General features: G+C 40.9%; 1 protein-coding gene across 2 annotated transcripts; it reads right to left on the bottom strand.

The window, feature by feature from the left end:
• Positions 1-756: 756 nt before the first annotated feature.
• LOC113121305 (zinc finger protein 2 homolog) lies at positions 757-9,987 on the bottom strand. 2 transcript variants are annotated; one of them, XM_026309702.1, is made up of 4 exons: positions 9,932-9,981; positions 8,684-9,021; positions 4,794-5,524; positions 757-3,895 (listed from the first exon to the last, which is right to left on the bottom strand). In XM_026309702.1, the coding sequence occupies exons 3-4, from the start codon at positions 5,247-5,249 to the stop codon at positions 2,390-2,392; spliced, it is 1,962 nt and encodes a 653-aa protein (XP_026165487.1). In that variant the 5' UTR covers positions 5,250-5,524; positions 8,684-9,021; positions 9,932-9,981; the 3' UTR covers positions 757-2,389. The 2 variants fall into 2 exon arrangements, with proteins under 2 accessions (XP_026165487.1, XP_026157353.1); XM_026301568.1 differs by lacking the exon at positions 8,684-9,021 and having other exon boundaries at positions 9,932-9,987.
• Positions 9,988-26,039: the final 16,052 nt, after the last annotated feature.

The following is a 26,039-nucleotide window of genomic DNA, read 5'->3' as shown; positions in this document are numbered from 1 at the left end:
AAAAATTTTTATTCATGTCGGCAGCAATGACACCCGATTACGCCAATCGGAGGTCACTAAAATTAATGTTGAGTCGGTGTGTAACTTCGCTAAATTAATGTTGGACTCCGTAGTTTTCTCTGGACCCTTCCCCAATCTGACCCGCGATGACATGTTTAGCTAAGAAAGTAGCAGGAATGTATAAATAGTTTATGAACCCCAAAACACCAGGGTTCTAAAACTAATTTTCTATTAGTAAAACTGTAGAGGCAGTTTGTGTTAATAAAGACTGACACACCAGAGAAATGTCTTTCTGAGTTTTATTCACACACTTACTGACATCCAGCTACATCAAGTGAGGAAGATCATGTCAGAGTGGGATTTTTACACCACATTTCACCTTTGACCATTTCAGTGAATTTCTAATACGCCATCCATGACCTAAATAACTATTTAAGACAAACTGACCAATCACCACCAGTTTAACAAGTGACTTAATCCATTATGACCACATCATCAATTAACACTTCAGATCAGAGCAAGAATTAAAACAGAGTAATATACTAGATAAAACTTACAATAGTAAATAATTATACAATGTAAAGTAAGAATAAAAATTTAGAAAATATCACATTAAATGTTTGCATGTCATAGCATTCAAAGGTAATAAAACACTACATTAACTAAACTTCTTTTCATTAGATTAAAGGCATTTATCAAACATTAGTGATAATGAGTCTAAGTTAAAAAATAACGTTGGCAAATGGTCTTAAACTTGTAGTTTTTCTACACTCAAGTCCACTCAAAGCACTTTTACATTTTGACCATTTCCCCATCCACTCACACACTGATGTAACTGTCACCAGGCAACTGCCACCTGCAGGCAGACTGCAGTTCGACCAGCACACAGTGGAACAGACTGAGCCTCAGTAAACCTGAGGTCAGACAAGTAAACCATGGCTGGCTGTGCTGGTTGTCTCACATTCATCATCTCAGTTGGTCTCCATAGATACTTACAGCTTCCTCCTAAACTGCTGTTTAGACCTCAGACTAACACAGAACATGAATTGATTTCAAGATTTCTTTTTCACCTCTGCATATAACCTACGGTTATACTGTTACAATGTTTTATTTGTTAATTCATCTAGTTTTTCTGACCAGTTCTCCCTGTTTCCCCCTATGTAAATAGCATGTATCTACCATTTAATAGTTGAATAAATCTTAAAAAGCATCTGTGACTGGCATCATCTGTGTTATTTCACACAGTAAATACGTCACTGAATCAGGGAACTCTCACTCCGATTTTAGACTGATATTGTGTAGTACTCAATTGACTGATTGATCTGCCATCAAAGAATCTGGTGTTCCAAAATTATGAAGATGGTTTATGATATTTATAACTCATAAACCAGACATAATAAACACATTAATTTTCAATACATATACATTTAATTTCACTACATTGTAGAGTGTTTTTCTATACTCAAGTCCACTCAAAGCACTTTTACACTTTGCTCATTTGCCCATCCACTCACACACTGATGGAACTGCCACCAGGGGCAACTTGGGTTGGATTTGCTTGCCCAAAGACACTAAAATATGTGGACTAGTGAAGCCAGGGATTGAATCAGCAACACTGTATTTATAGGTGACCTGCTCTACCTGCTAAGACACAGCCTCTATTTCATAGCTATAGAAAAACAAAGACAAAAGCCAGTCTTAGACCTATCTCCCACAGTTTCCACCAGCAATTAAGAGGCCCTTGACTATCAAAATGCTGGACATTTTCAAGGGTTTTGGTCCTGTGGACAAGTTCTATTTACAGCAGTGTAATGTCTTGGTGGGTCCTTATGCTTTCTGATATAGACTTCAACCATAGTGGTCAGTTTCAATATTTCTTCTTGGTGTGAATGTGCTGATGGACTGTTAGAGCACTTGAACTAATGAGAGTTTTTCCATATTGATCACACCAGTATGGCTTCTCTCCAGAGTGAATACACTGATGACTTTTGAGGTGGCCTAACTCCGTGAAGGCTTTTCCACATTGGTTGCACCAGTACGGCTTCTATCCCGATTGAATACTGTGGTAGAAAGTTCTGTAGGTTAAGAGTTGCTAATTCTTAGAAACAAACAAGTGTGATGAATCATTTCAGGTTTAATTTCATGCGCATTGAGAGAAGACTTCTGATAGCGTTATCTGACCTTTGTGTTACAGTAATCAGGTTTATATATCTTTGACAAAAAAAAGAGTGGACTAATCTTGAACAGAGCCAACATGTTTGTTCAGGTATCTACTTTCAGCCTTTTTACCAGCAAAGAAAAATTTTTGGCAGTTATTTACAACCCACTAAACCCTAAAACACTAAACCAAAAAAAAGCACTAAAAACTATATACCATGCATGGGTTAAGTTAATATATCCAAGTGATCGTTTGACATGGTGTAGAACCCCCACATTGGTTTAAGTCAATATATCCAAGTGACCCTTTGACATGGTGTGAAACCCCCACAATACACTGATGACTTTTGAGGTGGCCTAACTCTGTGAAGGCTTTTCCACACTGTTCACAGCTGTACAGCGTCTCTTCAGAGTGAATACGCTGATGGAATTTCAGGGAGCCTGACTGGGAGAAGGCTTTTCCACACTGGTCACAGCTGTACGGCTTCTCTCCAGAGTGACTACGCTGATGGAATTGCAGGGAGCCTGACTGGGAGAAGGCTTTTCCACACTGGTCACAGCTGTACGGCTTCTCTCCAGAGTGACTACGCTGATGGAATTTCAGGGATCTTGACTGGGAGAAGGCTTTTCCACACTGGTCACAGCTGTACGGCTTCTCTCCAGAGTGACTACGCTGATGGAATTTCAGGGATCTTGACTGGGAGAAGGCTTTTCCACACTGGTCACAGCTGTACGGCTTCTCTCCAGAGTGACTACGCTGATGGAATTTCAGGGATCTTGACTGGGAGAAGGCTTTTCCACACTGGTCACAGCTGTATGGCTTCTCTCCAGTGTGAATACGCTGATGTACTTTCAGGGAGCCTGACTTTGAGAAGGCTTTTCCACACTGGTCACAGCTGTATGGCTTCTCTCCAGAGTGACTACGCTGATGGAATTTCAGGGAGCCTGACTGGGAGAAGGCTTTTCCACACTGGTCACAGCTGTATGGCTTCTCTCCAGAGTGACTACGCTGATGGAATTTCAGGTAGCTTGACTGGGAGAAGGCTTTTCCACACTGGTCACAGCTGTATGGCTTCTCTCCAGTGTGAATACGCTGATGTACTTTCAGGGAGCCTGACTTTGAGAAGGCTTTTCCACACTGGTCACAGCTGTATGGCTTCTCTCCAGAGTGACTACGCTGATGTAATTTCAGGGAGCCTGAATCTGCGAAGGCTTTTCCACACCGGTCACAGCTGTATGGCTTCTCTCCAGAGTGAATACGCTGATGTAATTTCAGGGAGCTTGACTGGGAGAAGGCTTTTCCACACTGGTAACAGCAGTATGGCTTCTCTCCAGAGTGAATACGCCGATGACTTTTCAGGTTGCTTAAATGTGAGAAGGCTTTTCCACACTGGTCACAGCTGTATGGCTTCTCTCCAGAGTGAATACGCTGATGGCTTTTCAGGTGGCCTAGCTGGGAGAAGAACTTTCCACACTGGTCACAGCTGTATGACTTCTCTCCACAGTGAATACGCTGATGTGTTTTCAGGTAGTATACCGCTGAGAAGGATTTTCCACACTGGTCACAGCTATAAGGCTTCTCTCCAGAGTGAATATGCTGATGTGTTTTCAGGTTGCCTAACTTTAAGAAGGTTTTTCCACATAGCTTGCAGCCATACATTTTCTTTGCAGTGCGAACACATTGATTAATCTTTAAACTCTGCAATGTTGTGACGGTCTTGGTGACTCCTTTTCTTTTCTATTTGTAAAAAAGAAGAATAAAATAGCAAAATGGATAAGATATGAAATGACATGATAGAACAATCTAAAACCACATTTATGAAAACTGTTTCCTTGAAGTTCTATTTCATTCCAAAGTTGTAAAGTTGTGTTGTGCCTCATCCACATATTTTGTCATTTATTTCTAAAACTATTTTTCTTAAAATGTATGCTTGCAATAGCTTTTCTTAGTATTAACATTACTTTTAACTTTTATCATCTTTCATTTGTAAACAGAGGACACAACCATGCAGCACCATATTTAAAGCACTAGCTTAAGTTTGAAATTAAAGAATGTCTCTTGGGTATAAATTAATTTTTCTCTTACCCAAATTTTGGTTTTCAGAAACAGCCACCGAAAAATCTGGTTGACTATCTGTTAAGGGCCCAGATGTCTTTCTGTGAGAAATCACTTTTTTGTGTTAGGCTACAATGAAAACTGATGCGTTGGGCTGCAAGCAGCCAGTGACCCTCCTGCAGCTTGTACTAAGCACTTTGAATTGCATAGTGTATGAAAGGTGCTATACAAATAAATTTGCCTTTGCCTTGAAGGTGCGGTGTGACTGTTACTCCTTGCAAGTAAAACTTCTATATAATCTTACCGAAGTTCGTCCTCTGAGTCTATTTGTTAAAGAATTTACCTAACAGTAGCATATCAGAGTAGCAACACTCATCCTTAGTAAACTAGCTGGGTAATGGCTCAGACCTACTTCTAAGCTGTTTTATTCAGGACTGGGTGAAACCAGGAAAGTACACACCCGGAAATACATAAACATAAAGACTGGATTTTTGACGCTTCCAGAATTGAACTAAAATTAGATTACTGACTCCGGCCTCTTTATGAAACCTTTTCTATCCATTAAGTCCTGAACACTGACCTCCTCATTCCTGTTGGCGGGGTCGTTGCTTCTGTGGTCCGGGCCGGTGAAATCTTGATCTTGATTCTCCTCTTTTATTCCGCTTTTCCACTGGTCGTGGTCAATAAATTCCAGGTCCTGATCCCCCTCTTTAATTTCGGTTTTGTTGTGGTTGTAGTAGACAGAGTCTGGCTGCTGTTTCTCGTCCTTTATTCCGCACATGTGGCCATCCTGGTTGACGAATCCCGGGTCCTCTTCCTCCTCTTTTATTTCGGTTTTATAGTGGTCCTGGTTGACGAATCCTGGATCCTCTTCCTCCTCTTTTATTTCGACTTTATAGTGGTCCTGGTTGACGAATCCCGGATCCTCTTCCTCGTCTTTTATTCCGGTTTCATAGTTGTCCTGGTTGATATAATTCGAGTCCTGCTTCTCTACCTTCATCCCGCTGTTGTAGTGGTCCTGATCGATTAAATTCATGTTCTGATTCTGTGTTTTACGCTGCCACGTTGCTGCTCAGAAGTTGTTTCTTTGTTGTCCTGATCTCAAAGATCGTCTTCTTTCTTTTTAATGGCAGTTGACAATCCAGCTTTTAAAGGTGCATTAGCACCACCACCTGGACTGGAGTGTGGAACAGAGGTCTGACAAATAAACTAAATCCTTTCAACAAAACCTCTTTCTCTTAAAAAAACCTTTGATACTGTTATGGGCCCTGAGTGCCGGGGCTGCGGAGCAGTGAATGATACAGCCTGGAACTGAAAAACATATGTTGTAAAGAACAGAAACTGCACAGTGCACTGCCATTCACATCCAGATCACATTTTTATATTCAAACATTCTTAACACAGTGTACAATAAAGTGCATTTGACCCCATGCTACATGTTTGAATAACTCATGGTTTCTCTAGGTAACCTACAACTTAAATTCCTGAGTGACATTTCCTGAGCACCACTATGTAATAGTGGAATAAACAGTTTTGCTCCACTGTATAGCAGGGCCAGGCTCAATTTGTGGCTGCTGGAAGTGCCACTGCATTTCAAGAGGTGCCACGCAGCTGCCACAGGATTTTAAGAGGTGCCGCGACACTTTGACACTAGTGGCATCTCTGGGTGCCACTCGTCGTGACACTGTATTTTGCGCAGTGTTAGCGGCACCAGAAGTGGCAGCCGGAGATGCCACTGGCATTTTTATTGACACCCCATGTTGCATAAGCAGCCACAGTGTTAATGTCGTCCTCTTTTAAAATAAATAAAAAATGCAAAGGCACATTTCACTATATAACCTTAATACAACTTTGTTTACATAGCCTATTTCCACACCTCCTCGATGGTTTTCCTATTGTTAAGGTGACACTCATGTCGAGACTCTAGATGGCATAACCTGCAATGTTTTCTGTGATTTGTTTTATTGTCAATATTTGAAGCCACATGATATTGAAAGTGCTAAAACAAAAACAGATTGGTGTATGACGGTGATGTGGTCCCTGGTTCCCTGGGCCTGCTCTTTTCCCGGCTAAAGTGTGCCTTTATTTTTTGCTATACTCGGAAGATCTGCTCTCAAACGAGTGCATTTTGTAGCTAGCTTGACGCCATTTTGTCTTGCTAATTAAAGCGCAGGCTAATGTCACATAAACCTGCTTGGAAACAAGTAGATAAGTAGGATGACAAGAGGAAAATTGCAGCCGCGGGAAAAGCTCTTAAAGAATCCACTTGACGTTTTTGTTTCTTAATGATCATTGAAGCATAGAGGCCTATTGAACAAATATCCAACCTTAAATAATATAGCTGATATAAGTAGCCAGTACAATTTGTTCTTAACCCTCTGGGGTCGACGCACGCGCCGGCGCGTTTTGACGCATCTTTTTCTGATAAGGCCGAAACAAACTTAAATTACTCCGTCAATCCTGATCGTACAGATAAAAGAAGTATATCATTCAAATCTCTAAAGGGTCTAGTTTTAGTGGTATACCATCATAATAACAACAAAACGTTGTGCTTTTTTTAAATAAAGAAAGCCGACAGGGTGCGCTCTCGGACTTTTCTGTCTCTGCCATTTCTCTTCACAGACGCGTAAATAAAACAACCAGAATCTCAGCGAATACTTGGCTCATAAAAATAAGAATTATATGGCTAGAAAGCTTGAAATGTTTTCTTTTGAGTGAAACAATTCAAGTCAAAAACAAATCATCACTTTTGATTTAATCCGTATGAACGTAAGGAGAAGTCCGTTTTTTCCTGTCTCACCTCATTACAGGTAATGCGGTCCCGCCTTGTACACTGTCCACTGTTCACATGTAAATAATCTCAGGTGAACCAGGTAAATATGTGCACGCCCCCGAGAAATGACACAAAATATCAAACTTCATCATAGAATTTACTCACTTTTTCGGCGCGTTTGGATGATGGCGCGTTACGCACGTGAAGCGGCGCTCCTTACATTCCACACAGAGACAAATAGTTTAGCTTGTCCTCAGAGTAAAAACACTGATTTTAACTCAAATGAGGATCGTTTGGCTCCTCATTGTGTTGTATTGTACAGCACTAATCCGTCCCATCTACATTGACTGAAAGGCTCATTATGCGCGCCTTTGTCTGGTCGTTCAGTGCGTCTTTTCTGTTCTCAAGTAAATCACATGACTATTCATCCTCAGACACACCCTCTTGCATATGGCCTTTCTCTGAAGTAAACACTTTAGCCTACAACATGCTGGGCTCCAAAGACTTGTGAACCAATGTTCTGTTTGTGTTTTATGGTCTTATTTCAGTGAGTAAAAAATTGTAGTTTTTCACTAGCCATGCATAACCACTTTTTTATCAAAAACACAATAATGTATAAACTTGCTGCTCACATATTATTGTAGCCAATTTTGTGCTGATTACAGTGTTATTAGACTTTAGACATTAATACGTTTAAAAAACACTGAAAAAAAGAACAAATGTCAGGACATGTCAAAATTTGTCCAGGCCCCAAAAACCCCCTCAGACCCCAGAGGGTTAAGGTAAATATAATAAGAAAGGTCATCGTGCCCCGGGGGAACAAACACACATACCGGCAGGCCCAGGGAACCAGGGACCACATCACCATCCTGGCCTGCTTTAACGCGGCTGGGGAGGATGTCCCCCTTTCATCATCTACAAGGGGGGATATCCAGGGGGCCCCTATAACAAGGAAGGGGTGCCTGATGCCCTCTATGGGAAGTCGCCAGCAGGGTACATGGACGGAGAGCTGTTCAGGAAGTGGTTTGTCGGGCACTTCCTCAAGTTCGCCACCCAGGAACGCCCACTGTTGCTCGTCATGGACGGTCATCAGTCCCACCTGGATCCAGAGCTGGTCCGGGCGGCACAGAGGGAGGGGGTCATTCTCCTTTGCCTGCCACCACACACTTCTCACATCCTACAGCCTCTTGATGTGAGTTTCTTCGGACCCTTGAAGGCAGATTTCTCTGGTGTTACAGGAGATCTGTCGGCAGTAAGCCACTCTTTTTTGGTTTCCAAAAAAGAGTTTTCAAGGGTCCTGAGAAACTCTTATCAGAGGCTTAAGGATCGCAGGGTTGTAGTGGCTGGGTTCAGGAGGTGTGGCCTTTACCCTCTGGACCCATTGGTCATTGACTGGTCGCGGGTCATGCCGTTTGGGCCATGTCGCGGGACCTCACCACCTCTGCCAGCCCCATCAGCATCTTCCTGGGCCGCGCCTGATGCTACCCACCCACGTACTGTTTTCCCCCTTAGTGTTGCCCCACCCTCAAGCCCACTTGCCCCTGCATCTTCACCCCACTCTCATCCTACTCCTGCTGCCCATCCCCTAACAGTCCGTGTCCCCGCCCACCCGACCACTGTCCCCCCTCCTCCACCTCCCTCATCTAATCCCTACCTAACCCATCCATTGGTAGTATCAGGCAGGATTAGCGGCAGACCTGGCCCACCTCCTGGCTGAAATCAATTATGCCCGCAACACCAGCAGAGTCAGGAGGAACAGGAGGAGATGTCTGGTGTCATTGAGGAGGCGGAGGACCAAGCTGCAAGGACAGAGGCCCAAGCTCTGGCCTGAAGAGATTGAGAGCAGCAGCGGGCTGAAGACATCAGCCTGGCAGCCACTTCCTGCACCCTGCCTGGCGGCTCCCGCCCCAGCCGCAGAAGACTCTGTTACCTCTCACGGTCCCTGGCTGCCTGCCCCCAGCAGCACACCATCGGCCATGAGCCTGCCTGCAGGAGATTGTGTCCCTCCCTCCATGTTTCACACCATTTGTGTGGGCTGGGAGGAGGAGGAGGAGCTGGATTAAGATTATTGGTGCTACTGGTGCCAGGACATTTAAACATTTTTTTTGTTGTTGTTCATTTTATTTATTTATTTTGTAATCTAAATAAATCATATTATCCGCATTTGCTTATCACGTGACTTGGTTTGTTAACACATTTTAATACAGTCCTTATATTTACAGCCACACTGCAAATATTGCTCTGCTACTTGTAATTGCTGTTTCTTGCCCCTCTCTAGTAAGTGTGTGATCATATAATATTTATATTTTATATAAATTATTTAAGAAGAGATTGAGATAAGAAAAATTTTAAAAGACCAAACAGCAAGAATGAGACAGGAAGATTAATATCTGCACGCTTTCATTGCGCAATCTGTAATTATCAGAGCATGAAATCTTATTTTGAAGGGCAGTAATTTGCAGCCGGATGTGTTAATAGCATTGCGGTAAATTTAGTCTGATGAGGAACAAGCTAATCACCCCCAAAAATCAGCAGGACAAAGGGGATGCAGTGAGCAGACGTGGGCGGTCACAATTGGACAATAAAACACGGCTAAAACAACCGCGATAGGGCACTTATCTCCGGTAATAACAAATGTTGAATTGGACACAGTTCCGCTAAACTACCTTTTCATAAACACACACAAGTACTTTACTGAAATCCTAACGACAATGTACAATGCATATAAATCACCAGAAAAACAGATTAAGTCCATAAAACCGGACTTTACGAGTTCCTAGAGGCAGGAAAGCTCAGTTTTACCGAAAGCCTTAACTAAACTAACTAAACTTGCAAACTATTAGCGACAACGACCAAGTAAATACACAAAACAGTACGCTATACTGGTAAAGAATTAGAGAATAACCTTATAATATCGGCTATGGTACGTTTCACCATTTACTGACCTGAAAAACACGATATGTTGTAAAGAACAGAAACTACACGGTACGTGGCCATCCACATCCAGATTGCATTTGGGGTGGGAATAGGAAATCTCACCGTCAAACCAACCTGGGGAAACACCTCCCGCACAAAGGTTCCGCTTTACCTTTTTACCGTTCTCTTGGCCTTATTAAATCCAGGGCAGCGGGCTACTGAAATCACACAGTAATATGTCTTAAAAATATAAATGGTGATACCAAAATAAGATCTACTTGCAAATATTGTAATTACCAATTATAAAATAATAAATCAACTAAAACAATGTGGTGACATTTTTAGGTGCACCACAATATATTTCTAAGTTCTACTAACCTTCCCAAGAAGACCCTCTAATGAAAAATCATCCTGTTTTATCTTCTTAAGTGCTGTTAATAGACATAGGCTCTGCACTCTAACAACACATGTTTAACTGTTTCTGACTTATTGCAATTCCTCCATAATCCTGTTGGATGCTTCCCAATGTTATGTAGTGTGTCATTTAATCCTGTATATCCTATTCTTAATCCTGTTATGACGCTTTCTTCCTGTTGATTCTAGCGGTCCGTGCATGAAGTGCAATTCATTATTCATATGTAGAATAGACTTTGGGTAATGCCTTTTTTACGCGGTTGTTTCTTGGAGTAACTTGGTATCACGCAAACGGTTGTCACGTGTTCTTAATATCCAAATCCTACCTTAGACAATGAAATAAGGATAAAGGAAGTCAGGGGGCGGGGCCAGTCACTAGGACTTTCACAGTAGACGGACAGCGGACTGACACGGACAGTGTGAGTCTACACGGTGCTGACACACACCGAGCCCATGCTAAGGTACGTCAGCCATTTAGCTGTTAGCTTCATCCTGCCTGTTTAGCTGCTCATCAGTGGTGGAAAAAATACTGAGGACACTTAAGTAAAAGTAATAATTTCACAGTGTAGAAATACACTGCTACAAGTTAAAGTCCTTCATTAAAATGTTACTTGAGGAAAAGTAACAAATGTAAAAAAAAAGTACAAATCCAGTGCAAATAACATTTGTCACAAGTCCACTGATGCATTTATGTGTTACCAGAAATATCACAGACACTATGTTGTCAAAAACAAGCATCCATAATCAAACTAGGCAGTTGGAAGTCAAGCTTTTGTACCAGTTGTTATTTTATTCAGCCTGGAAACAGACCAGCACCACAGAAAACTAAGTGTCATCCTCCTTGCTCAAATGCTCAGTCTGTTATCTGTTTATAAAGGACAGAACAGCAGGTATTAAGACATAATGTTCTATTTCTGGAAATTCCACTTGGTCAATGTTTCAATTTGGAAAAATATCTGTAGTCATTTATGATGCAGTCACTCATCTATGTTTATTTAATGACACTGAAACACCTTCTCCTATTACCCCCATGAAGTCACATCACCTCTTCTCAACACATGGAGCTCTCCTGTAGAATCACCACCACCCAGTCGTGGCCTAATGGCTAGGTAGACGGACTCGTAACCTGAAAATTTCTTTTTTGAGTCTCAGGAATTGTTGGTGGCACAGAGTGAATAGCCATTGCCCTGTCCACCCTCAATACCACAACTGAGGTGAGACCCTTGAGCAAGGCACCAGACCCCCAACTGATCCCCGGGTGCTGCAGCATTGGCTGCACCCTGCTCTGGGTGTGTGTGCACGGTGTGAGTGTGTGTTCACTGCTGTGTGTGCACTTGGATAGGTTAAATGCAGAGCACAAATTCTGAGTATGGGTCACCATACTTGGCCATATAAGTCACTTTCACTTTCACTTTTCAAAGTGGGGCTCAAACCTAACCCTAACCCTGAGATTAAGAATATCATGCTCTACTGACTGAGCTAGCCAGGCTGTGTATAACACACATTTAACTGTAAATGTGGTATACTTGGATCCACCTATGTTCTGCCAATTGACTCAGGTTAATGCAGAATATCTTTGTAGCTGACTCAAAGTTGTTACTGTTACATGTACATATTCAAGTAGAAAATGACTTTACAAAGAGAGAGAGACATTGAACGTTATCAAAATACAGGGCAGAAATCAATACATGAAACTGTATGAAAATCTCTGTCGAGTGGTGTTATAAGGTGTGTTATACCACATCTTGAGTTGGAGACCTGAATACCATGTTCATAGAATGGAATCAAACCTTGAGTCTGGTGCCTTAGACCACTCGGCCATCCTGACACCTTTTGATCATAACTGTGGGAAAGCTGATGGTTCCAGTTTCTTTCTATTTTCCAGCTTTTATATAACATTTTACTTTTTATGCTGAAATCATCTGCACACTTTCTGAAAAGATCCCAAAACCAAACTTGTCTAGAACTCGGAGAACAGGTGTTCAACTATTTCATACATCCAGAAACTCTCCACCCATCCAATGTCAGTAGATACACAGGACACCAAACCAAAGTCACATTCTTTCAAGCTGGAGTTGAACCAGCAACCTAAGGATAACTGGTACTCTAACCTACAGTCCTCATCTCTACCAACTGAGCACCTTGGACAGCATCAACAATGCTGCAATTTCATTGGCTATGACTCCTATATAGAACTGGCCCCTGTGTGGAAGGCAGCTATGCTCACCACTACACCACCATCACTGTGTCCAAAGTTTTTACTACTCTTCTGAGGTATTTTCCATTCACCTCATCTGTTCTGCTCCTTGGCTCCTGTACTTCTGCTTATGGAAAACATGTCAGTCAGGAAAGCAGGAGTGAAAGGATGACAGCACTTTTGCAGTTCACACTCACTCTGTCTATAACACATCCTGCTGTCTTTGTCTGGACTGAGTTCATACATGTACAAATATGAAACCAGATATCTGATAATACAGAAGTCTTAAGATTGGGCTTTAAAGACTTGTGGAGAACGTGGGCATCGATCCCACTATCTCTTATATGTTTAAGCAAACACTCTACCACTTGAGCTAATTCCCCAAAACACTACCCACACAAATCCATAATTCAGTTTACATTTTGCCCAGACTGTCTACACGTGTTCTGTGGACTCAGAAAGACCTGGAACTGTGCTCTTTTTCCTATCACAGTGATCTAGTTTGGACTTTTCCTGACCCTATGGGTTTTTCAAACAGATCTGTTTTTTAATAGTCTAATTTTGAATTTTCTCAAAATTCTCTTTTTTTGCTAGGGGTTCTGGCTTTCTTCTTAAATATCTCTAAACTGACATTAAAATTCTCCTAGACCTGTCACTGCTGGAGCTACAGGACCTCCAGGCACTCACTACAACCCTGGAGCATTGGTTTATACTGAGTCTATCAGTGGAGCAGAGCAGAGAGCAAATGGCCAATTCTTCAATGAGGCTCTATGAGAAACAGAGTGAATGGATGTGATGCTGGCTGAATGGAGAGAAAGCACAGACTTAATACCCCAACACCAACGAGACCAGGTGGTGGACTACACCAGTGGTCCCCAGCCCCCTTCCCTTCCTGATTGGCTGAACACACCTAATTCAGGTAAAATAGTTGAAAAATGTAGCCAGAGGATGAGCTGCACAGTGTGATCTTCCTTTTTTCAAGTCCACTGGATTTAGGGTAGACTCCCCAGACTCTCTGGATCATTAACCCAGAGTTTGACAACTAGAAGCCCTGCTGTTGTTGCAACCTGCCACAATTTTCCAATTTTATCTTCCCCTTTGCTGCTGATGAGACATGTTCAATAACAACCATTGTCCACATGTTGGATTCAGTGAAATTCCTTCAGTCATTTTTCCCTGTGTCGGCTCATTACATGCGTTGTGTTTAAAGACAGGTTTCATTATAGCTACTTAAAGTTTTATAGATAAACTGTTGATAAAACCATGAGCTCAGCAGGGGTTAATATCCATTTGTCTGGTAGTGTGGCTGAGTGGTCCAAGGTGTTGGATTAAGGTCCTAACCAGGCTGGAGGGACTTTGCCCGTGCCTCCTCAGATGTGCAGTGGAGCCTGACTGCCTCCACAAATTCAGGATACGATGAGGAGTAGTGGGCAAAAGCCTCCTACCAGTGGACATAGAGAAGTTGAAACTGTCATCACACATATTGCTGTACTGTATGCATTATACTCTGTATAAATTACAATCATCACACTCTCATGGATTAAATTTCTGTAGAAAAAGGGTAGATGTGTTATTTTCTTCTCAGTTTGTAATAATCAGTATTTGAAATGCTCAGACTGGGCAGCAAAAGAGAGATGAGCTCACAACACAGGTTGAGAAGGAAAAGTTTTATATTTGATCTGTAACTGGTAATGTGTTAAAATCAGCACCTTAAAGTGGACTAACATAAGCAATGCAGCCTATTTAATAGGTAAGTTCTCTCACAGAACAGAAGGACATTCATCTGCTGTCACACCTGTGAAGTATCTCCAGTCAATGCCAGAGAGATGGAGCAGATTTCCAGAGGTGAGTGTGTTGTTGTACTTTGTCACTCTGCAACCCTACAGCTGCAGATTTGTCTTAGAATAGTCCATGATGGTGTTCATTGTGACTGAATCAATGGCACTGACACTACATCATTTCATAGCTTTTTTATTTTGGAACAAATTTTTAGAGACATACATTCACTGGAGAATTTAGTTCACTGAACAGGAGCTGACAAACATGAATCCTTTATGAAACAGGAGAATGGAGAGAGGAGATAGGAAGGAAATATGAACATGGACAGTCCTAAACTTTCCAGGCGCGAGATCTAAACTTAGTTCTTACATGTTCCTCTGCCTGTATAAAAACTCAGACAATGTAGAATAATGGACATATATTTTAACCTTTTACCACAGCTGTTTTTTTTTTTTTTGGTTTAGTTGGTTAAAGCACCTGTCTAGTAAACAGGAGTTTCTGGGTTCAAATCCATCAATTCCTCAATGTTAACAAATGATAAATAGTATAATGCTTATTTTTATGCTCAGCCTCCTCTGAGAAGCTCATGTCAGTGGCTCTGAAAGGTGTTGGAGTGTAGGACACTGATCAGAGACTTTGTGTAGTGGTCTCAGCCTAACCACCTGCTACTGTACATAGACAAGACAAAAGAGCTTATCATAGACTTCAGGAAGAGGACACCTGTGGAGCCCATCCCAGGGTGAACGATAGAAATAAAGCTTTATTTTAATTTAAATTAATTTGTTTTGTTTAATTTGTTTCTGACTCCAGATCAGAAGGTTGTGTGTTCAACTCATGTCAGCGTCAAAGTGTTTGCTTCTTATTAGGATGTTATAGCATCAAAAGTGTGGTGTACTGACCACAGGGAAATTCACACAGTGATCATTAAAATGGAAGGCTAAGTAGACTAAGGTCTTACCTGAACTTGCTATTATCATAGGAGTCTGTAGAAGTTACCAGTGGTGTACAGATCATTAGGAGCATGCACGTCTGTAGCATGTCCTACATAGCAGCAGGCTGCGTGTCTGACTCCTGATCCAATGGTTGCGTGTTGTGTTTTTATGACGATAGACATGAGAAACTAAACAAAATTCAAACAATGACCAGTTGAATGGCCACATACAACAAGCTAAAGGTACAACATCTAAAACATGTTGTGAAAAATTCCATAAACCCCAGTTTATGGAACCTGGACCTGTGGTTCCAGGTCATGTAGGTGTAGAGGGAAATGAGAAGGTGGATGCACTGGCTAAATAGCCTTGAAAAGACAGGATATAGGAATACAGGCTCCTCTTTGTAAGACTGAAGTGATTTATCTGTTCAGAAATGAACAAAATTTGACAAGAACAATGGGATAGATGTGGAACAGGAAGACGTTTATACAGTATACAGACACAGGTAGGAAAAAGAAAAAATTGGGGGCTGGAATCAACAGGAAGGAAGCATCATAACTGGATTAAGAATAGGACATACAGGATTAAATGACACACTACATAACATTGGGAAGCATCCAACAGGATTATGGAGGAATTGCAATAAGTCAGAAACAGTTAAACATGTGTTGTTAGAGTGCAGAGCCTATGTCTATTAACAGCACTTAAGAAGATAAAACAGGATGATTTTTCATTAGAGGGTCTTCTTGGGAAGGTTAGTAGAACTTAGAAATATATTATAGGTTTTTTAAGAGAAATAGGTTCTGTTGAAAGGATATAGTTTTTTGTCAGACCCCTGTTCCACACTCCAGTCCAGTTGGTGGCGCGAATGCACCTTTAAGCTGGATGGTCAACCACCATTAAAATGAAAAAAGAAGAAGAAGAAGGGAGGAAAAAAAAAAAAAAAAAAAAAGAAAAAAAAGGAAGGAAAATCGCCTGCCAACAGGAACAAGGAGGTCTAGTCCTCTGTTCCGAATGATCAACAGGTCAGTGTTCAGGACTTAATCGATAGAAAAGGCTTCATAAAGAGGCCAGAGACAATGGTCCGTGTGTCATCTGTTCTTTATAATTTTAGTTCAACTCTGGAAGTGTCTAAAATCCAGTCTTTATGTTGATGTATTTACAGGTGTGTGTTTTCTTGGTTTCACCCAGTCCTGAATAAAACAGCTTAGAAGTAGGTCTGAGCCATTACCCAGCCAGTTTACTAAGGATGAGTGTTGATACTCTGATATGCTACTTATGCTACTCTGTATTTCCATTTATTTCCATGGGTACACAGGAAGAGAGAACATGGGAAAGAACACTGATTAAAATGATACATGATGAACAATGGAATAGATTCATGGAATTTATGGACTGAACTTGTCAGTAACAATGTTTGAAATTTGTTACATCATGTTAGAGTTTGGTACTAACTTCTATAGTTTGATGGAAGACTTGAGAAAATATCTCTGTTTTTTCAGTTTGAGACATCAGCTGTTCACCACAGAGTACTTAGCTGCAAGCTATCATCTTGAGCTTGCTGAGGTTACTATGCAACCAGGGCAAGAAAGTCTGCTTCAAAGGCCATTTGGTCCTCAGAATGAAATCAGTCGGAGTTCCAAGACTTCTCTAACCTGCAGGCTCAGAGTGTCTTTGTCACCAAGCTGGTGTACACACTCTTATGTTGGTCAATTTTCTCAGTCTTGTGGTGGTTGACAGACCAGGGTCTGTGCGCCACTGAGTTGTAAAACTTTTTCTAAATTAAAAGTAATCCTTACCAGATTTTTCGGTGGCTATTTCTGAAAACCAAATTCGGGTGAGAGAAAAATTAATTTAGACTTAAGATAAATTCGTTAATTTCAAACATAAGCTAGTGCTTTAAATATGGTGCTGTACTTCAGAGAGTTGTGTCCTCTGTTTACAAATGAAAGATAATTAAAAAGTAAAAAGTAATGTTAATACTAAGAAAATCTATTGAGGTGAGGCAGCATACATTTCAAGCAAAATAGTTTAAAAAATGACAAAATATGTGGATGAGACAACACAATGTTACAACTTTGGAATGAAATAGAACTCCAAACACAATTTTCATGATGTTCATGTTTCATAGACATGTAAATGTCATTTATGGTATTAGATTGATCTATCATGTTAATTCATAGCTTCTCTCAATTTTGCTTTTTTCTTCTTTTTTACAAATAAAAAAGAAGAAAGAGATTCAACAAGACCTTCACAACATTGCAGAGTTTAGAGATTAATCAACATGTTCACACTGTGAAGAAAACGGAAAGTTGTGACCAGTGTGGAAAAGCCTTCTCACATTTAGGTAACCTCAAAACACATCAGCATATTAACTCTGGAGAGAGGCCGTACTGGTGCAACCAAAATAAATAGACAATTTAAACATGATTAACTGTTGTGGGCATAGTAACATACATAGCAGTTCAATCTTATTTTCTAAAAAAACAAATTTTGAACCAGAACAGAGAGTGGCAAGACAGAGAAAAGGGACTAGAATACCCTTTTCTTTTCTTTCAGCCTATATACAGTATATTGTGGTGAATGTGGGGTTTCTGACTGTGAAGAATAAAAGTCATTTTGGAGTTAGACCCTGATGTCATTACCCAATATTATCATCATGTGGAATGTGTCAGAAGCATATCTGGATGAAGTCTGTTAAATACACATGAACCACTAAACTTAAATCTGTGTAGTGTTTAAGCTGTTGCCTTTGACACCTTAACCCAAGCAAGTCTGAAGTCAATGCCTACCTCACTGGGTCCATCTGGCTTTTGTGCCTCTAACAAGGACAGACAACTGAAGGTAGATGTGCTCAAAGAGCTTCAGAAAATAGCTCTGGCAGGAAGGAATTTGCAGAGTATGGCTCATCCCCAAGCTCTGTCTCTGCAGAGAGAGGTAAACAAATAGTCCAGAAATTTGCACTTTCTTCTTCTTTAAAAATATTATATTTGACCTTCTCTGTAATCTGTCTAACATAACAGGTTATGTACTGTATGCATAATCTTTTCCAATATACTGTTTAATTGTGGTACTATTTGCACCACTCTATCACAGGGCTGTTACATGAAACTAGTGTCAAGAAAAATCAGTTGTGGCATGTGTCATAATTGGAAAAACAATGCTTTGGCCAAGTCAAGTGAAGCCTGATAAGCCCAGTTGGTCAAGCATGAGACTTTTAATCTCACAGTTGTGTGTTCAAATATCTCATAAAGCAGTGTGATCATTTAAATATACTGAGCTTTGCTTCAGCTGCATCTCAGCAGGATTCTGACGTTCCAGTCAGCTGCTGATAGAACAGTCAACAGGTTCTTGCTTTTCTTAGAAAATCAAATGTACACTCAAGCTTGCAGTTATTAAGTTAATTCCTACCTTACTGTAATTTGTTTCAGACTCATATTCATAACCTTTTCTAATATACATGGCTGTGTTTAATTGCAGTGCTGTAAGGGTCAAACCCCTAGATCTATTCCAAGTGTGAAGAAATCTGCTGAAAGGATAGATTTTCCATTGGTGTAAAATATCTATCTAATGCAGACAATACTGTTTCTTTATCTGTGGTGTTCAGTTGCAATACTAATATTAATTTGACTTCCTATTTGTGTAGATTTTTTTCAACCATTGCAGGATGATGTTATAATTTGTTCTGCTGGTTAGAGTGTTCATTTGCAATGATAACAATGGTTCCAACTAAAAGTTAATCCAGCATCAATCAATTCCTTAATTGACTTTAGCGCTTATCCTTTCAATTGTCAGTAGGAGGGCGGTTGCTGGAGCCAATCTCAGCCAACCTGGGCAAGAGGCGAGGTACATCAAGGAACAATCACCACTCTTATCATGGGCTAAACTATAGAGTCCTTTGTGGCACGAAAATATGGAACTTCTTCTGAAGGTGTCTCTGTGACATCACTGCAGCCTGCGACATCATGTCCTACAATGTTTAGACATTAAAGAGATCAAAGGTCTGTCAGAGTTATTACACACACACACTTTCTGACTTTACAATGATGCCTCTTGTACATCTTCTTATTATTATTATTGTGTCATTTCTAATCAAGAAAAAACTTGCTGGTTGAATAAAAGTAACTTTAAGTCAGAATTTGCCAGGGGTATGAATAATTTCGGTTAATGCAGAATATCTTTGCAGGTGATTCAGTGTTGTTGCTGTTACATGTACATACTCAGGTAGAAAATGACTTTACAAAGAGAGAGACAGAGAATGTTATCAAAGTACAGGGTAGAGCTCAGAAGATTATTAAATTAGCTATTTAGAAAAATCTGGGTTTGTTTATAGTGAGTTATTACTGAGGCACCGCTGGGGTTTGAACACAAGATCTCCTGTTTACTAGACAGGCACATTAACCAACTAAGCCACATTTCCACTTACAAGCACAAGTAAAATATATCTCCCCTATTTCACAATGTTTGAGTTTTAGACATTGGAACATGCAAGAACTGATTTTAGCTCTTGAGCCTAGAAAGTCCAGAAGGACGGTCCCTGTTCATATTTCCTTCCTGTCTCCTCTCTCCATTCTCCTGTTTCATAAAGGATTCATGTTTGTCAGCTCCTGTTCAGTGAACTAAATTCTCCAGTAAATGTCTGTAATAATCAGTATATTCCAATAGTAACTATCTGTGATTAGTTGTATGACCTGCATAAAATGAGATGCTGTACATTTTTTACCAGTCTGTTGTTGCCAGTGGCAGTATGGTAGTTGAGTGGTTAGCACTATTGCCTCACAGCAAAAAGGTCGTGGGTTTGCAACTAAAATCTACTATTACACAGATGCAGAAATCGAATGTGTCATCAGCTCTTGATTTTACATCGATCCTATGTCAGCAGATACACAGAACACAAAACCTAAACAATATTCCTTCAAACTAGAGTTAAACCAGCAACCTAAGGATAACTGCAACTTCAACCTACAGTCCTCCGCTCTACCAACTCAGCTATTGAAGAAGCACACAGTGGTTTGGTGTTGAACTTTTCCACAGATGCATAAACTGACACTTAACTACACATTTGATACCAAAGCTCTTTTCTTAACTGCAGGATAACTGTCACTTCAACCTGCAGTCCTCATCTCTACCAACTGAGCACCTTGGACAGCATCAACAATGCTGCAGTTTCATTGGCTATGACTCCTATATACAACTGGCCCCTGTGTGGAAGGCAGCTATGCTCACCACTACACCATCACTGCGTCCAAAGTTTTTACTACTCTTCTGAGGTATTTTCCATCCACCTCATCTGTTCTGCTCCTTGGCTCCTGTACTTCTGCTTATGGAAAACATGTCAGTCAGGAAAGCAGGAGTGAAAGGATGACAGCACCTTTGCAGTTCACACTCACACACTGTATAACACATTCTGCTGTCTTTGACCGGAGTGAGTCCTGTACTCCTGTCTGTTCTCTTCTGTCCTCTCAGTGTCCCACTTCTTCTTAGCTAACCTTTTCCTCTTAACACACTCCTGAACGTCCTCATTCCACCACCAAGTCTCTTTATCTGCTTTCCTCTTTCCAGATGACACACCAAGTACCCTCCAACCTGTCTCCCTGATCACTTTAGCTGTAGGTGTCCAGTCATCTGGAAGAATCATCAGCTCCTCCCTGAAAGCCACACAATACTCTTCCTTTTTCAACTTCCATCACTTGGTCCTTTGCTCTGCCTTTGTCCTCTTCATCTTCCACACCACCAGAGTCATCCTACACACCACCATCCTATGCTGTCTGGCTCTCCCCAGCCACTACTTTGCAGTCACTGATCTTTTTCAGGTTGGAACGTCTGCACAAGATGTAATCAACTTGTGTGCTCCTGCCTCCACTCTTATATGTCACCCTATGCTCCTCCCTTTTCTGGAAAAATGTGTTCACTACAGCCATTTCCATCCTTTTTGCAAAGTCTACCACCATCTGTCCTTCTGCATTCCTGTCCTGCATACCAAAGATACCCATCACTTCCTTGTCACCTCCGTTTCCCTCACCAACATGTCTGTTGACGTCTGCCCCAATCACCACTCTCTCACCACTAGAAATACCCTGAATCACCTCATCCATCTCCCTCCAGAATTTCTCCTTCTCTTCTAATATATTTTCCCCGCTCAGCGACCCGCTGAAAAACCGACTGATAATCGGCGATTCCATAGTCAGGAACGTGAAAATAGAGACACCGGCGACCACAGTCAAATGTATTCCTGGGACCAGAGCGGACGACATTGATTCAAATCTGAAGCTGCTGGCTAAGGCTAATCGTAAATATGGGAAAATTTTTCGAACAGCAATGACACCCGATTACGCCAATCGGAGGTCACCAAAGTTAATGTTGAGTCGGTGTGTAACTTTGCCAAATTAATGTCGGACTCGTAGTTTTCTCTGGACCCCTCCCCAATCTGACCAGCGATGACATGTTTAGCCGCATGTCGTTGTTCCGTTGCTGGCTGTCTAGGTGGTGTCCAGCAAACGATGTGGGCTTCATTGACAATTGGGCCACTTTCTGGGGAAAACCTGGTCTGGTAGCGAGAGACGGCATCCATCCCACTTTGAATGGTGCAGCTCTCATCTCTAGAAATTTGGCTGAGTTTATTAGCCAACCTAAAGCCTGACAATCCAGAGTGGGGACCGGGATGCAGAGACTCTATGCAGTTTCCTTAGAGCCGCTGCCCCCCTCAAACCACATAGAGATAGTGTCTGCCCCTCGAACATATAAATCAAATAAATCAGAAGTTAACATTCATAAAAACTTAATAAAAATTAAGACCACTCCTTCTATTGAACAGAAAAACAGAACTGTCAAATGTGGATTATTAAATATCAGGTCTCTTTCATCTAAATCTCTGTTAGTAAATGATTTGATAACTGATCACCAAATTGACCTACTTTTTCTTACTGAAACCTGGTTACAGCAGGATGAATATGTCAGTCTGAATGAATCAACCCCCCTCAGTCATAAAAATTATCATCTTCCTCGAAGCACAGGTCGAGGTGGAGGAGTAGCTGCAATCTTCCACTCAAACTTATTATTAAACTTTCATCCTCAGAACAGTTATGACTCATTTGAGAGCCTCACTCTTAGTCTCTCGCATCCAAACTGGAAAACACAAAAACCAGTTCTACTTGTCATTGTGTACCATCCACCTGTCCCTTACTCAGAGTTTTTAACTGAATTCCCAGACTTCCTGTCTGATTTAGTGCTTAGTTCAGATAAAGTCATTATAGTGGGAGATTTTAACATTCATGTAGATGTTGAAAATAACAGCCTCAGCATTGCATTTAATTCTATATTAGATTCAATTGGTTTCATTCAAAATGTTAATAAACCCACCCACTGTTTCAATCACACCCTTGATCTTGTTCTGACCTATGGCATCGATATTGAACATCTAATAGTTTTCCCCCAAAATCCTGTTTTGTCAGATCATTCGTTAATAACTTTTGAATTTAAAATTATAGATCATGCAGCGTTTGGAAGAAAATTCCACTACAGCAAATGTTTATCCGACAACGCTGTTGATAAATTTAAGAAAATGATTCCATCTTTATTTACATCTATGCCAAGTATAAACATAGTGGAGGGCAGCTGCTCCAAACCCACTCCCTACCAAATCGATCATATTGTTGACAGCGCTGTAACCTCACTGCGTGAAACGCTTGATTCTGTGGCCCCTCTGAAAAAGAAGTTAGTGATTCAGAGAAGACTAGCCCCATGGTATAATTTACATATTCGTACCTTAAAGCAGGCATCACGAAGGGTGGAAAGGAAGTGGCGTTCCACAAACTTAGAGGAAATTTTTCTAGCCTGGAAAAACAGCCTACTAACATATAAAAAAGCTCTCCGTAAAGCCAGAACTGCATACGATTCATCACTAATAGAGGAAAATAAGAACAATCCCAGGTTTCTTTTCAGCACTGTAGCCAGGCTGACAAGAAGGTACAGCTCTGTTGAGCCCAGTGTTCCCTTAGCTCTCAGCAGTGATGAATTTATGAGTTTCTTCACAAATAAAATCACAATTATTAGAGATAAAATTCAGCAGATGCTTCCTATACCTGCAATAAATGAATCTTCTACTACAGTAGCTCTTGAATCATCTGTAGGACCTCAGTTATGTTTAGACTGCTTCTCTCCCATCGATCTCTCTGAACTTACATCAGTAGTTGCTTCAGCGACATCATCAACGTGTCTCTTAGACCCCATCCCGACTAGACTGCTTAAAGACACCCTGCCATTAATTAACTCATCTTTATTAGACTTGGTAAATTTATCTCTAGTATCAGGCTACGTACCACAGGCCTTTTAAGACTGCAGTAATCAAACCTTTACTCAAAAAGCCTAGTCTTGATCCAGGAGTCTTTTCTAATTATAGACCAATATCCAACCTGCCATTTATTTCTAAAATCCTAGAAAAAGCTGTCGCTAAGCAGCTATCAGACCACTTACACAGGAATGAACTATTTGAAGATTTTCAATCAGGATTTAGAGCACATCATAGTACAGAAACAGCACTGTTAAAAGTTACCAATGATCTTCTCTTAGCCTCAGATAATGGACTTGTTTCTATACTTGTCCTCCTAGACCTTAGTGCTACATTCAACACCATTGACCACAACATTTTATTACACAGACTGGAGCTGTGTAATAAGATGGTGAATTGTTGGGTTTTTAGTTTTAGTTTTTGTAAAGTGCATTGAGATTATTTGTATTGTGATTTGGCACTATACAAATAAAATTGAATTCAATCCAATGTCAGTACATACACAGGACACCAAACCAAGACCACATTCTTTCAAGCTGGAGTTGAACCAGCAACCTAAGGATAACTGATACTCTAACCTACAATCCTCTGCTGTACCAACTGAACTAAAGTAATGAAGGAAGCACACAATGTTTGGGTGTTGAACTTTTCCACACACTTACTCACAATGCATATGACCACATTATTTCAAATGAACATGAAGAAGACCTGTGTGAGATTTCAGGTCTCAGTTGAGGTGTGGATTCAAATCCCACCACTACCATTATGTTGTCCAAGTTCTTCCAGCATTAGTATGAGCTTTAAAACAATGACACAAACTTGTGAAAATTCAATAGAAACAGTTGTTTGAAGCGCCAAAGCATAAAATCCAAACAGCAATCTTAACATGCTGGACCATTAGGTTGATGTTTCCATCTTCTGCTACTGCTGGAAAGTGCAAGATACTTGCTCAGTACAGCTGCACTATGTATGTAGTCATACTTCTGTATAATGGGCTTCATGTACAACAAATTTCCAAATGTAATTATTCTTCCTTTGGCTGTTTTTTGTTTCATTTTGTTTATCCATTATCGCTTGGTTTGGATTGGTGTGTTTTGTTTTATTTGAAATTATTTAAGGCTCAACCAGTTGTCCTCTACTCTCACACTATTTTCCCTTTGTCATATTGTCACTTGTTTCAACGCTGAAAATAAATGCACTTTATGCCATTAAATATCCATTTTTGGTTGTTCCAAATCTTGTTCAGTCATTCCTGGTGCCTGTGTCAGACTGATCTGTATGTAGGTTTTTCTGAATGTAACAGTTTGTATATAGAAATATAAACCTAATTTTATATTAAAGACAGCAGGCCCCTATGTTACTGCTATGTTGATACTTGTTGGTCTAACAGTGTTTCTTGCTTAGGGTGCAAGAGGTTCTGGGTTGATAAGCTACTTTGGAGTTACAGTTAAGTCTCTGTGCCCAGCTGTTCTTTGGACCTGGAGACAGAACTGTACCATTTATAAACAAGTGGACTTGTTCCTCCATCATCAAGCTTTCAGATCATGATCAGCTACCTTCATCTTTTTCAACGAAAAACCTGTTCTCCTTAGCTCCAATCCATGACAAGATCTTCAACTTTGTTTCTGCTGCAGATTATAAGACAGGTACTTTAAGCAACTGAGCCACAGCAACCCAGGAAAAGACCTTCTTTCCTCACATTTAAAGTCCAAAACATGTTCTGTTGGTACTGCCTGAGGTCAAAAAAGTCACTTTTCCACAGAAAATGAAGCAAATGTCAGAAATCAGGGATTGGGCTACTTCCATTTTCTTTGCAGCAGTAGAAGTAAATGGAGCCTTGAATATGGATGCAAACAATTCCTACAGGTGTCCCAACTTTTGGTGAGTACTTCCAACAAACTGTGTGTGGCAGTGTTTTACATGTGACATATTAGGCCAAGAAATAACAAATTCACTTGTTGTACTTTGACACTATTTAAACTCTGGTACAAACAGTGAATTCAGTTTAGCTGTAACATGTTTAGCCGCGCCCGGGGCGGCGGGGCACCTCGCAAAAACACAGCCAGACGGCACCGGCACCGGGACCGGGCGGGCGGCCGCGCCGGGGCCCGGGCTGCGTCGAGGGGGGCAGCATGGTGGATGAGTGGTTAGCACTGTTGCCACACAGCAAGAAGGTCGTGGGTTTGCATCTCGGCCTTTCTGTGTGGAGTTTGCATGTTCTCCCTGTGCTTAGCCTACAACCTTAATGGCAAGTCCTTGACTGCCCCCTGCGGAGATGAGCTCATATCCCTTTTGACCCTGAAAAGACACTTCTATTGGAGACGCTAAAATCAAGTGTTCCCTGCATGAAATGAGATGCTGTACATTTTTAACCATGTTGTTGTTGCCAGTGGCAGTATGGTGGTTGAGTGGTTAGCACTATTGCCTCACAGTAAAAAGGTCGTGGGTTCGCAACTAAGATCTACTATTACACAGATGCAGAAACTGACATTACACCACACATCAAATGTGTCATCAGCTCTTGATTT

The sequence above is a fragment of the Mastacembelus armatus genome, unplaced genomic scaffold (assembly GCF_900324485.2).
Source record: "Mastacembelus armatus unplaced genomic scaffold, fMasArm1.2, whole genome shotgun sequence".
Classification (NCBI taxonomy): Eukaryota; Metazoa; Chordata; class Actinopteri; order Synbranchiformes; family Mastacembelidae; genus Mastacembelus; species Mastacembelus armatus.
This window is presented reverse-complemented; position numbering and strand designations above follow the sequence as displayed.

Excerpts from the sequence above, each read along its gene's own strand:
- LOC113121305 (XM_026301568.1), bottom strand. The coding sequence starts at position 5,249 with ATGAATTTAATCGATCAGGACCACTACAACAGCGGGATGAAGGTAGAG. Across the intron at positions 3,896-4,793 it reads CCGCCAACAGGAATGAGGAG|AAAAGAAAAGGAGTCACCAA; the intron begins GTCAGTGTTCAG and ends TTTTACAAATAG.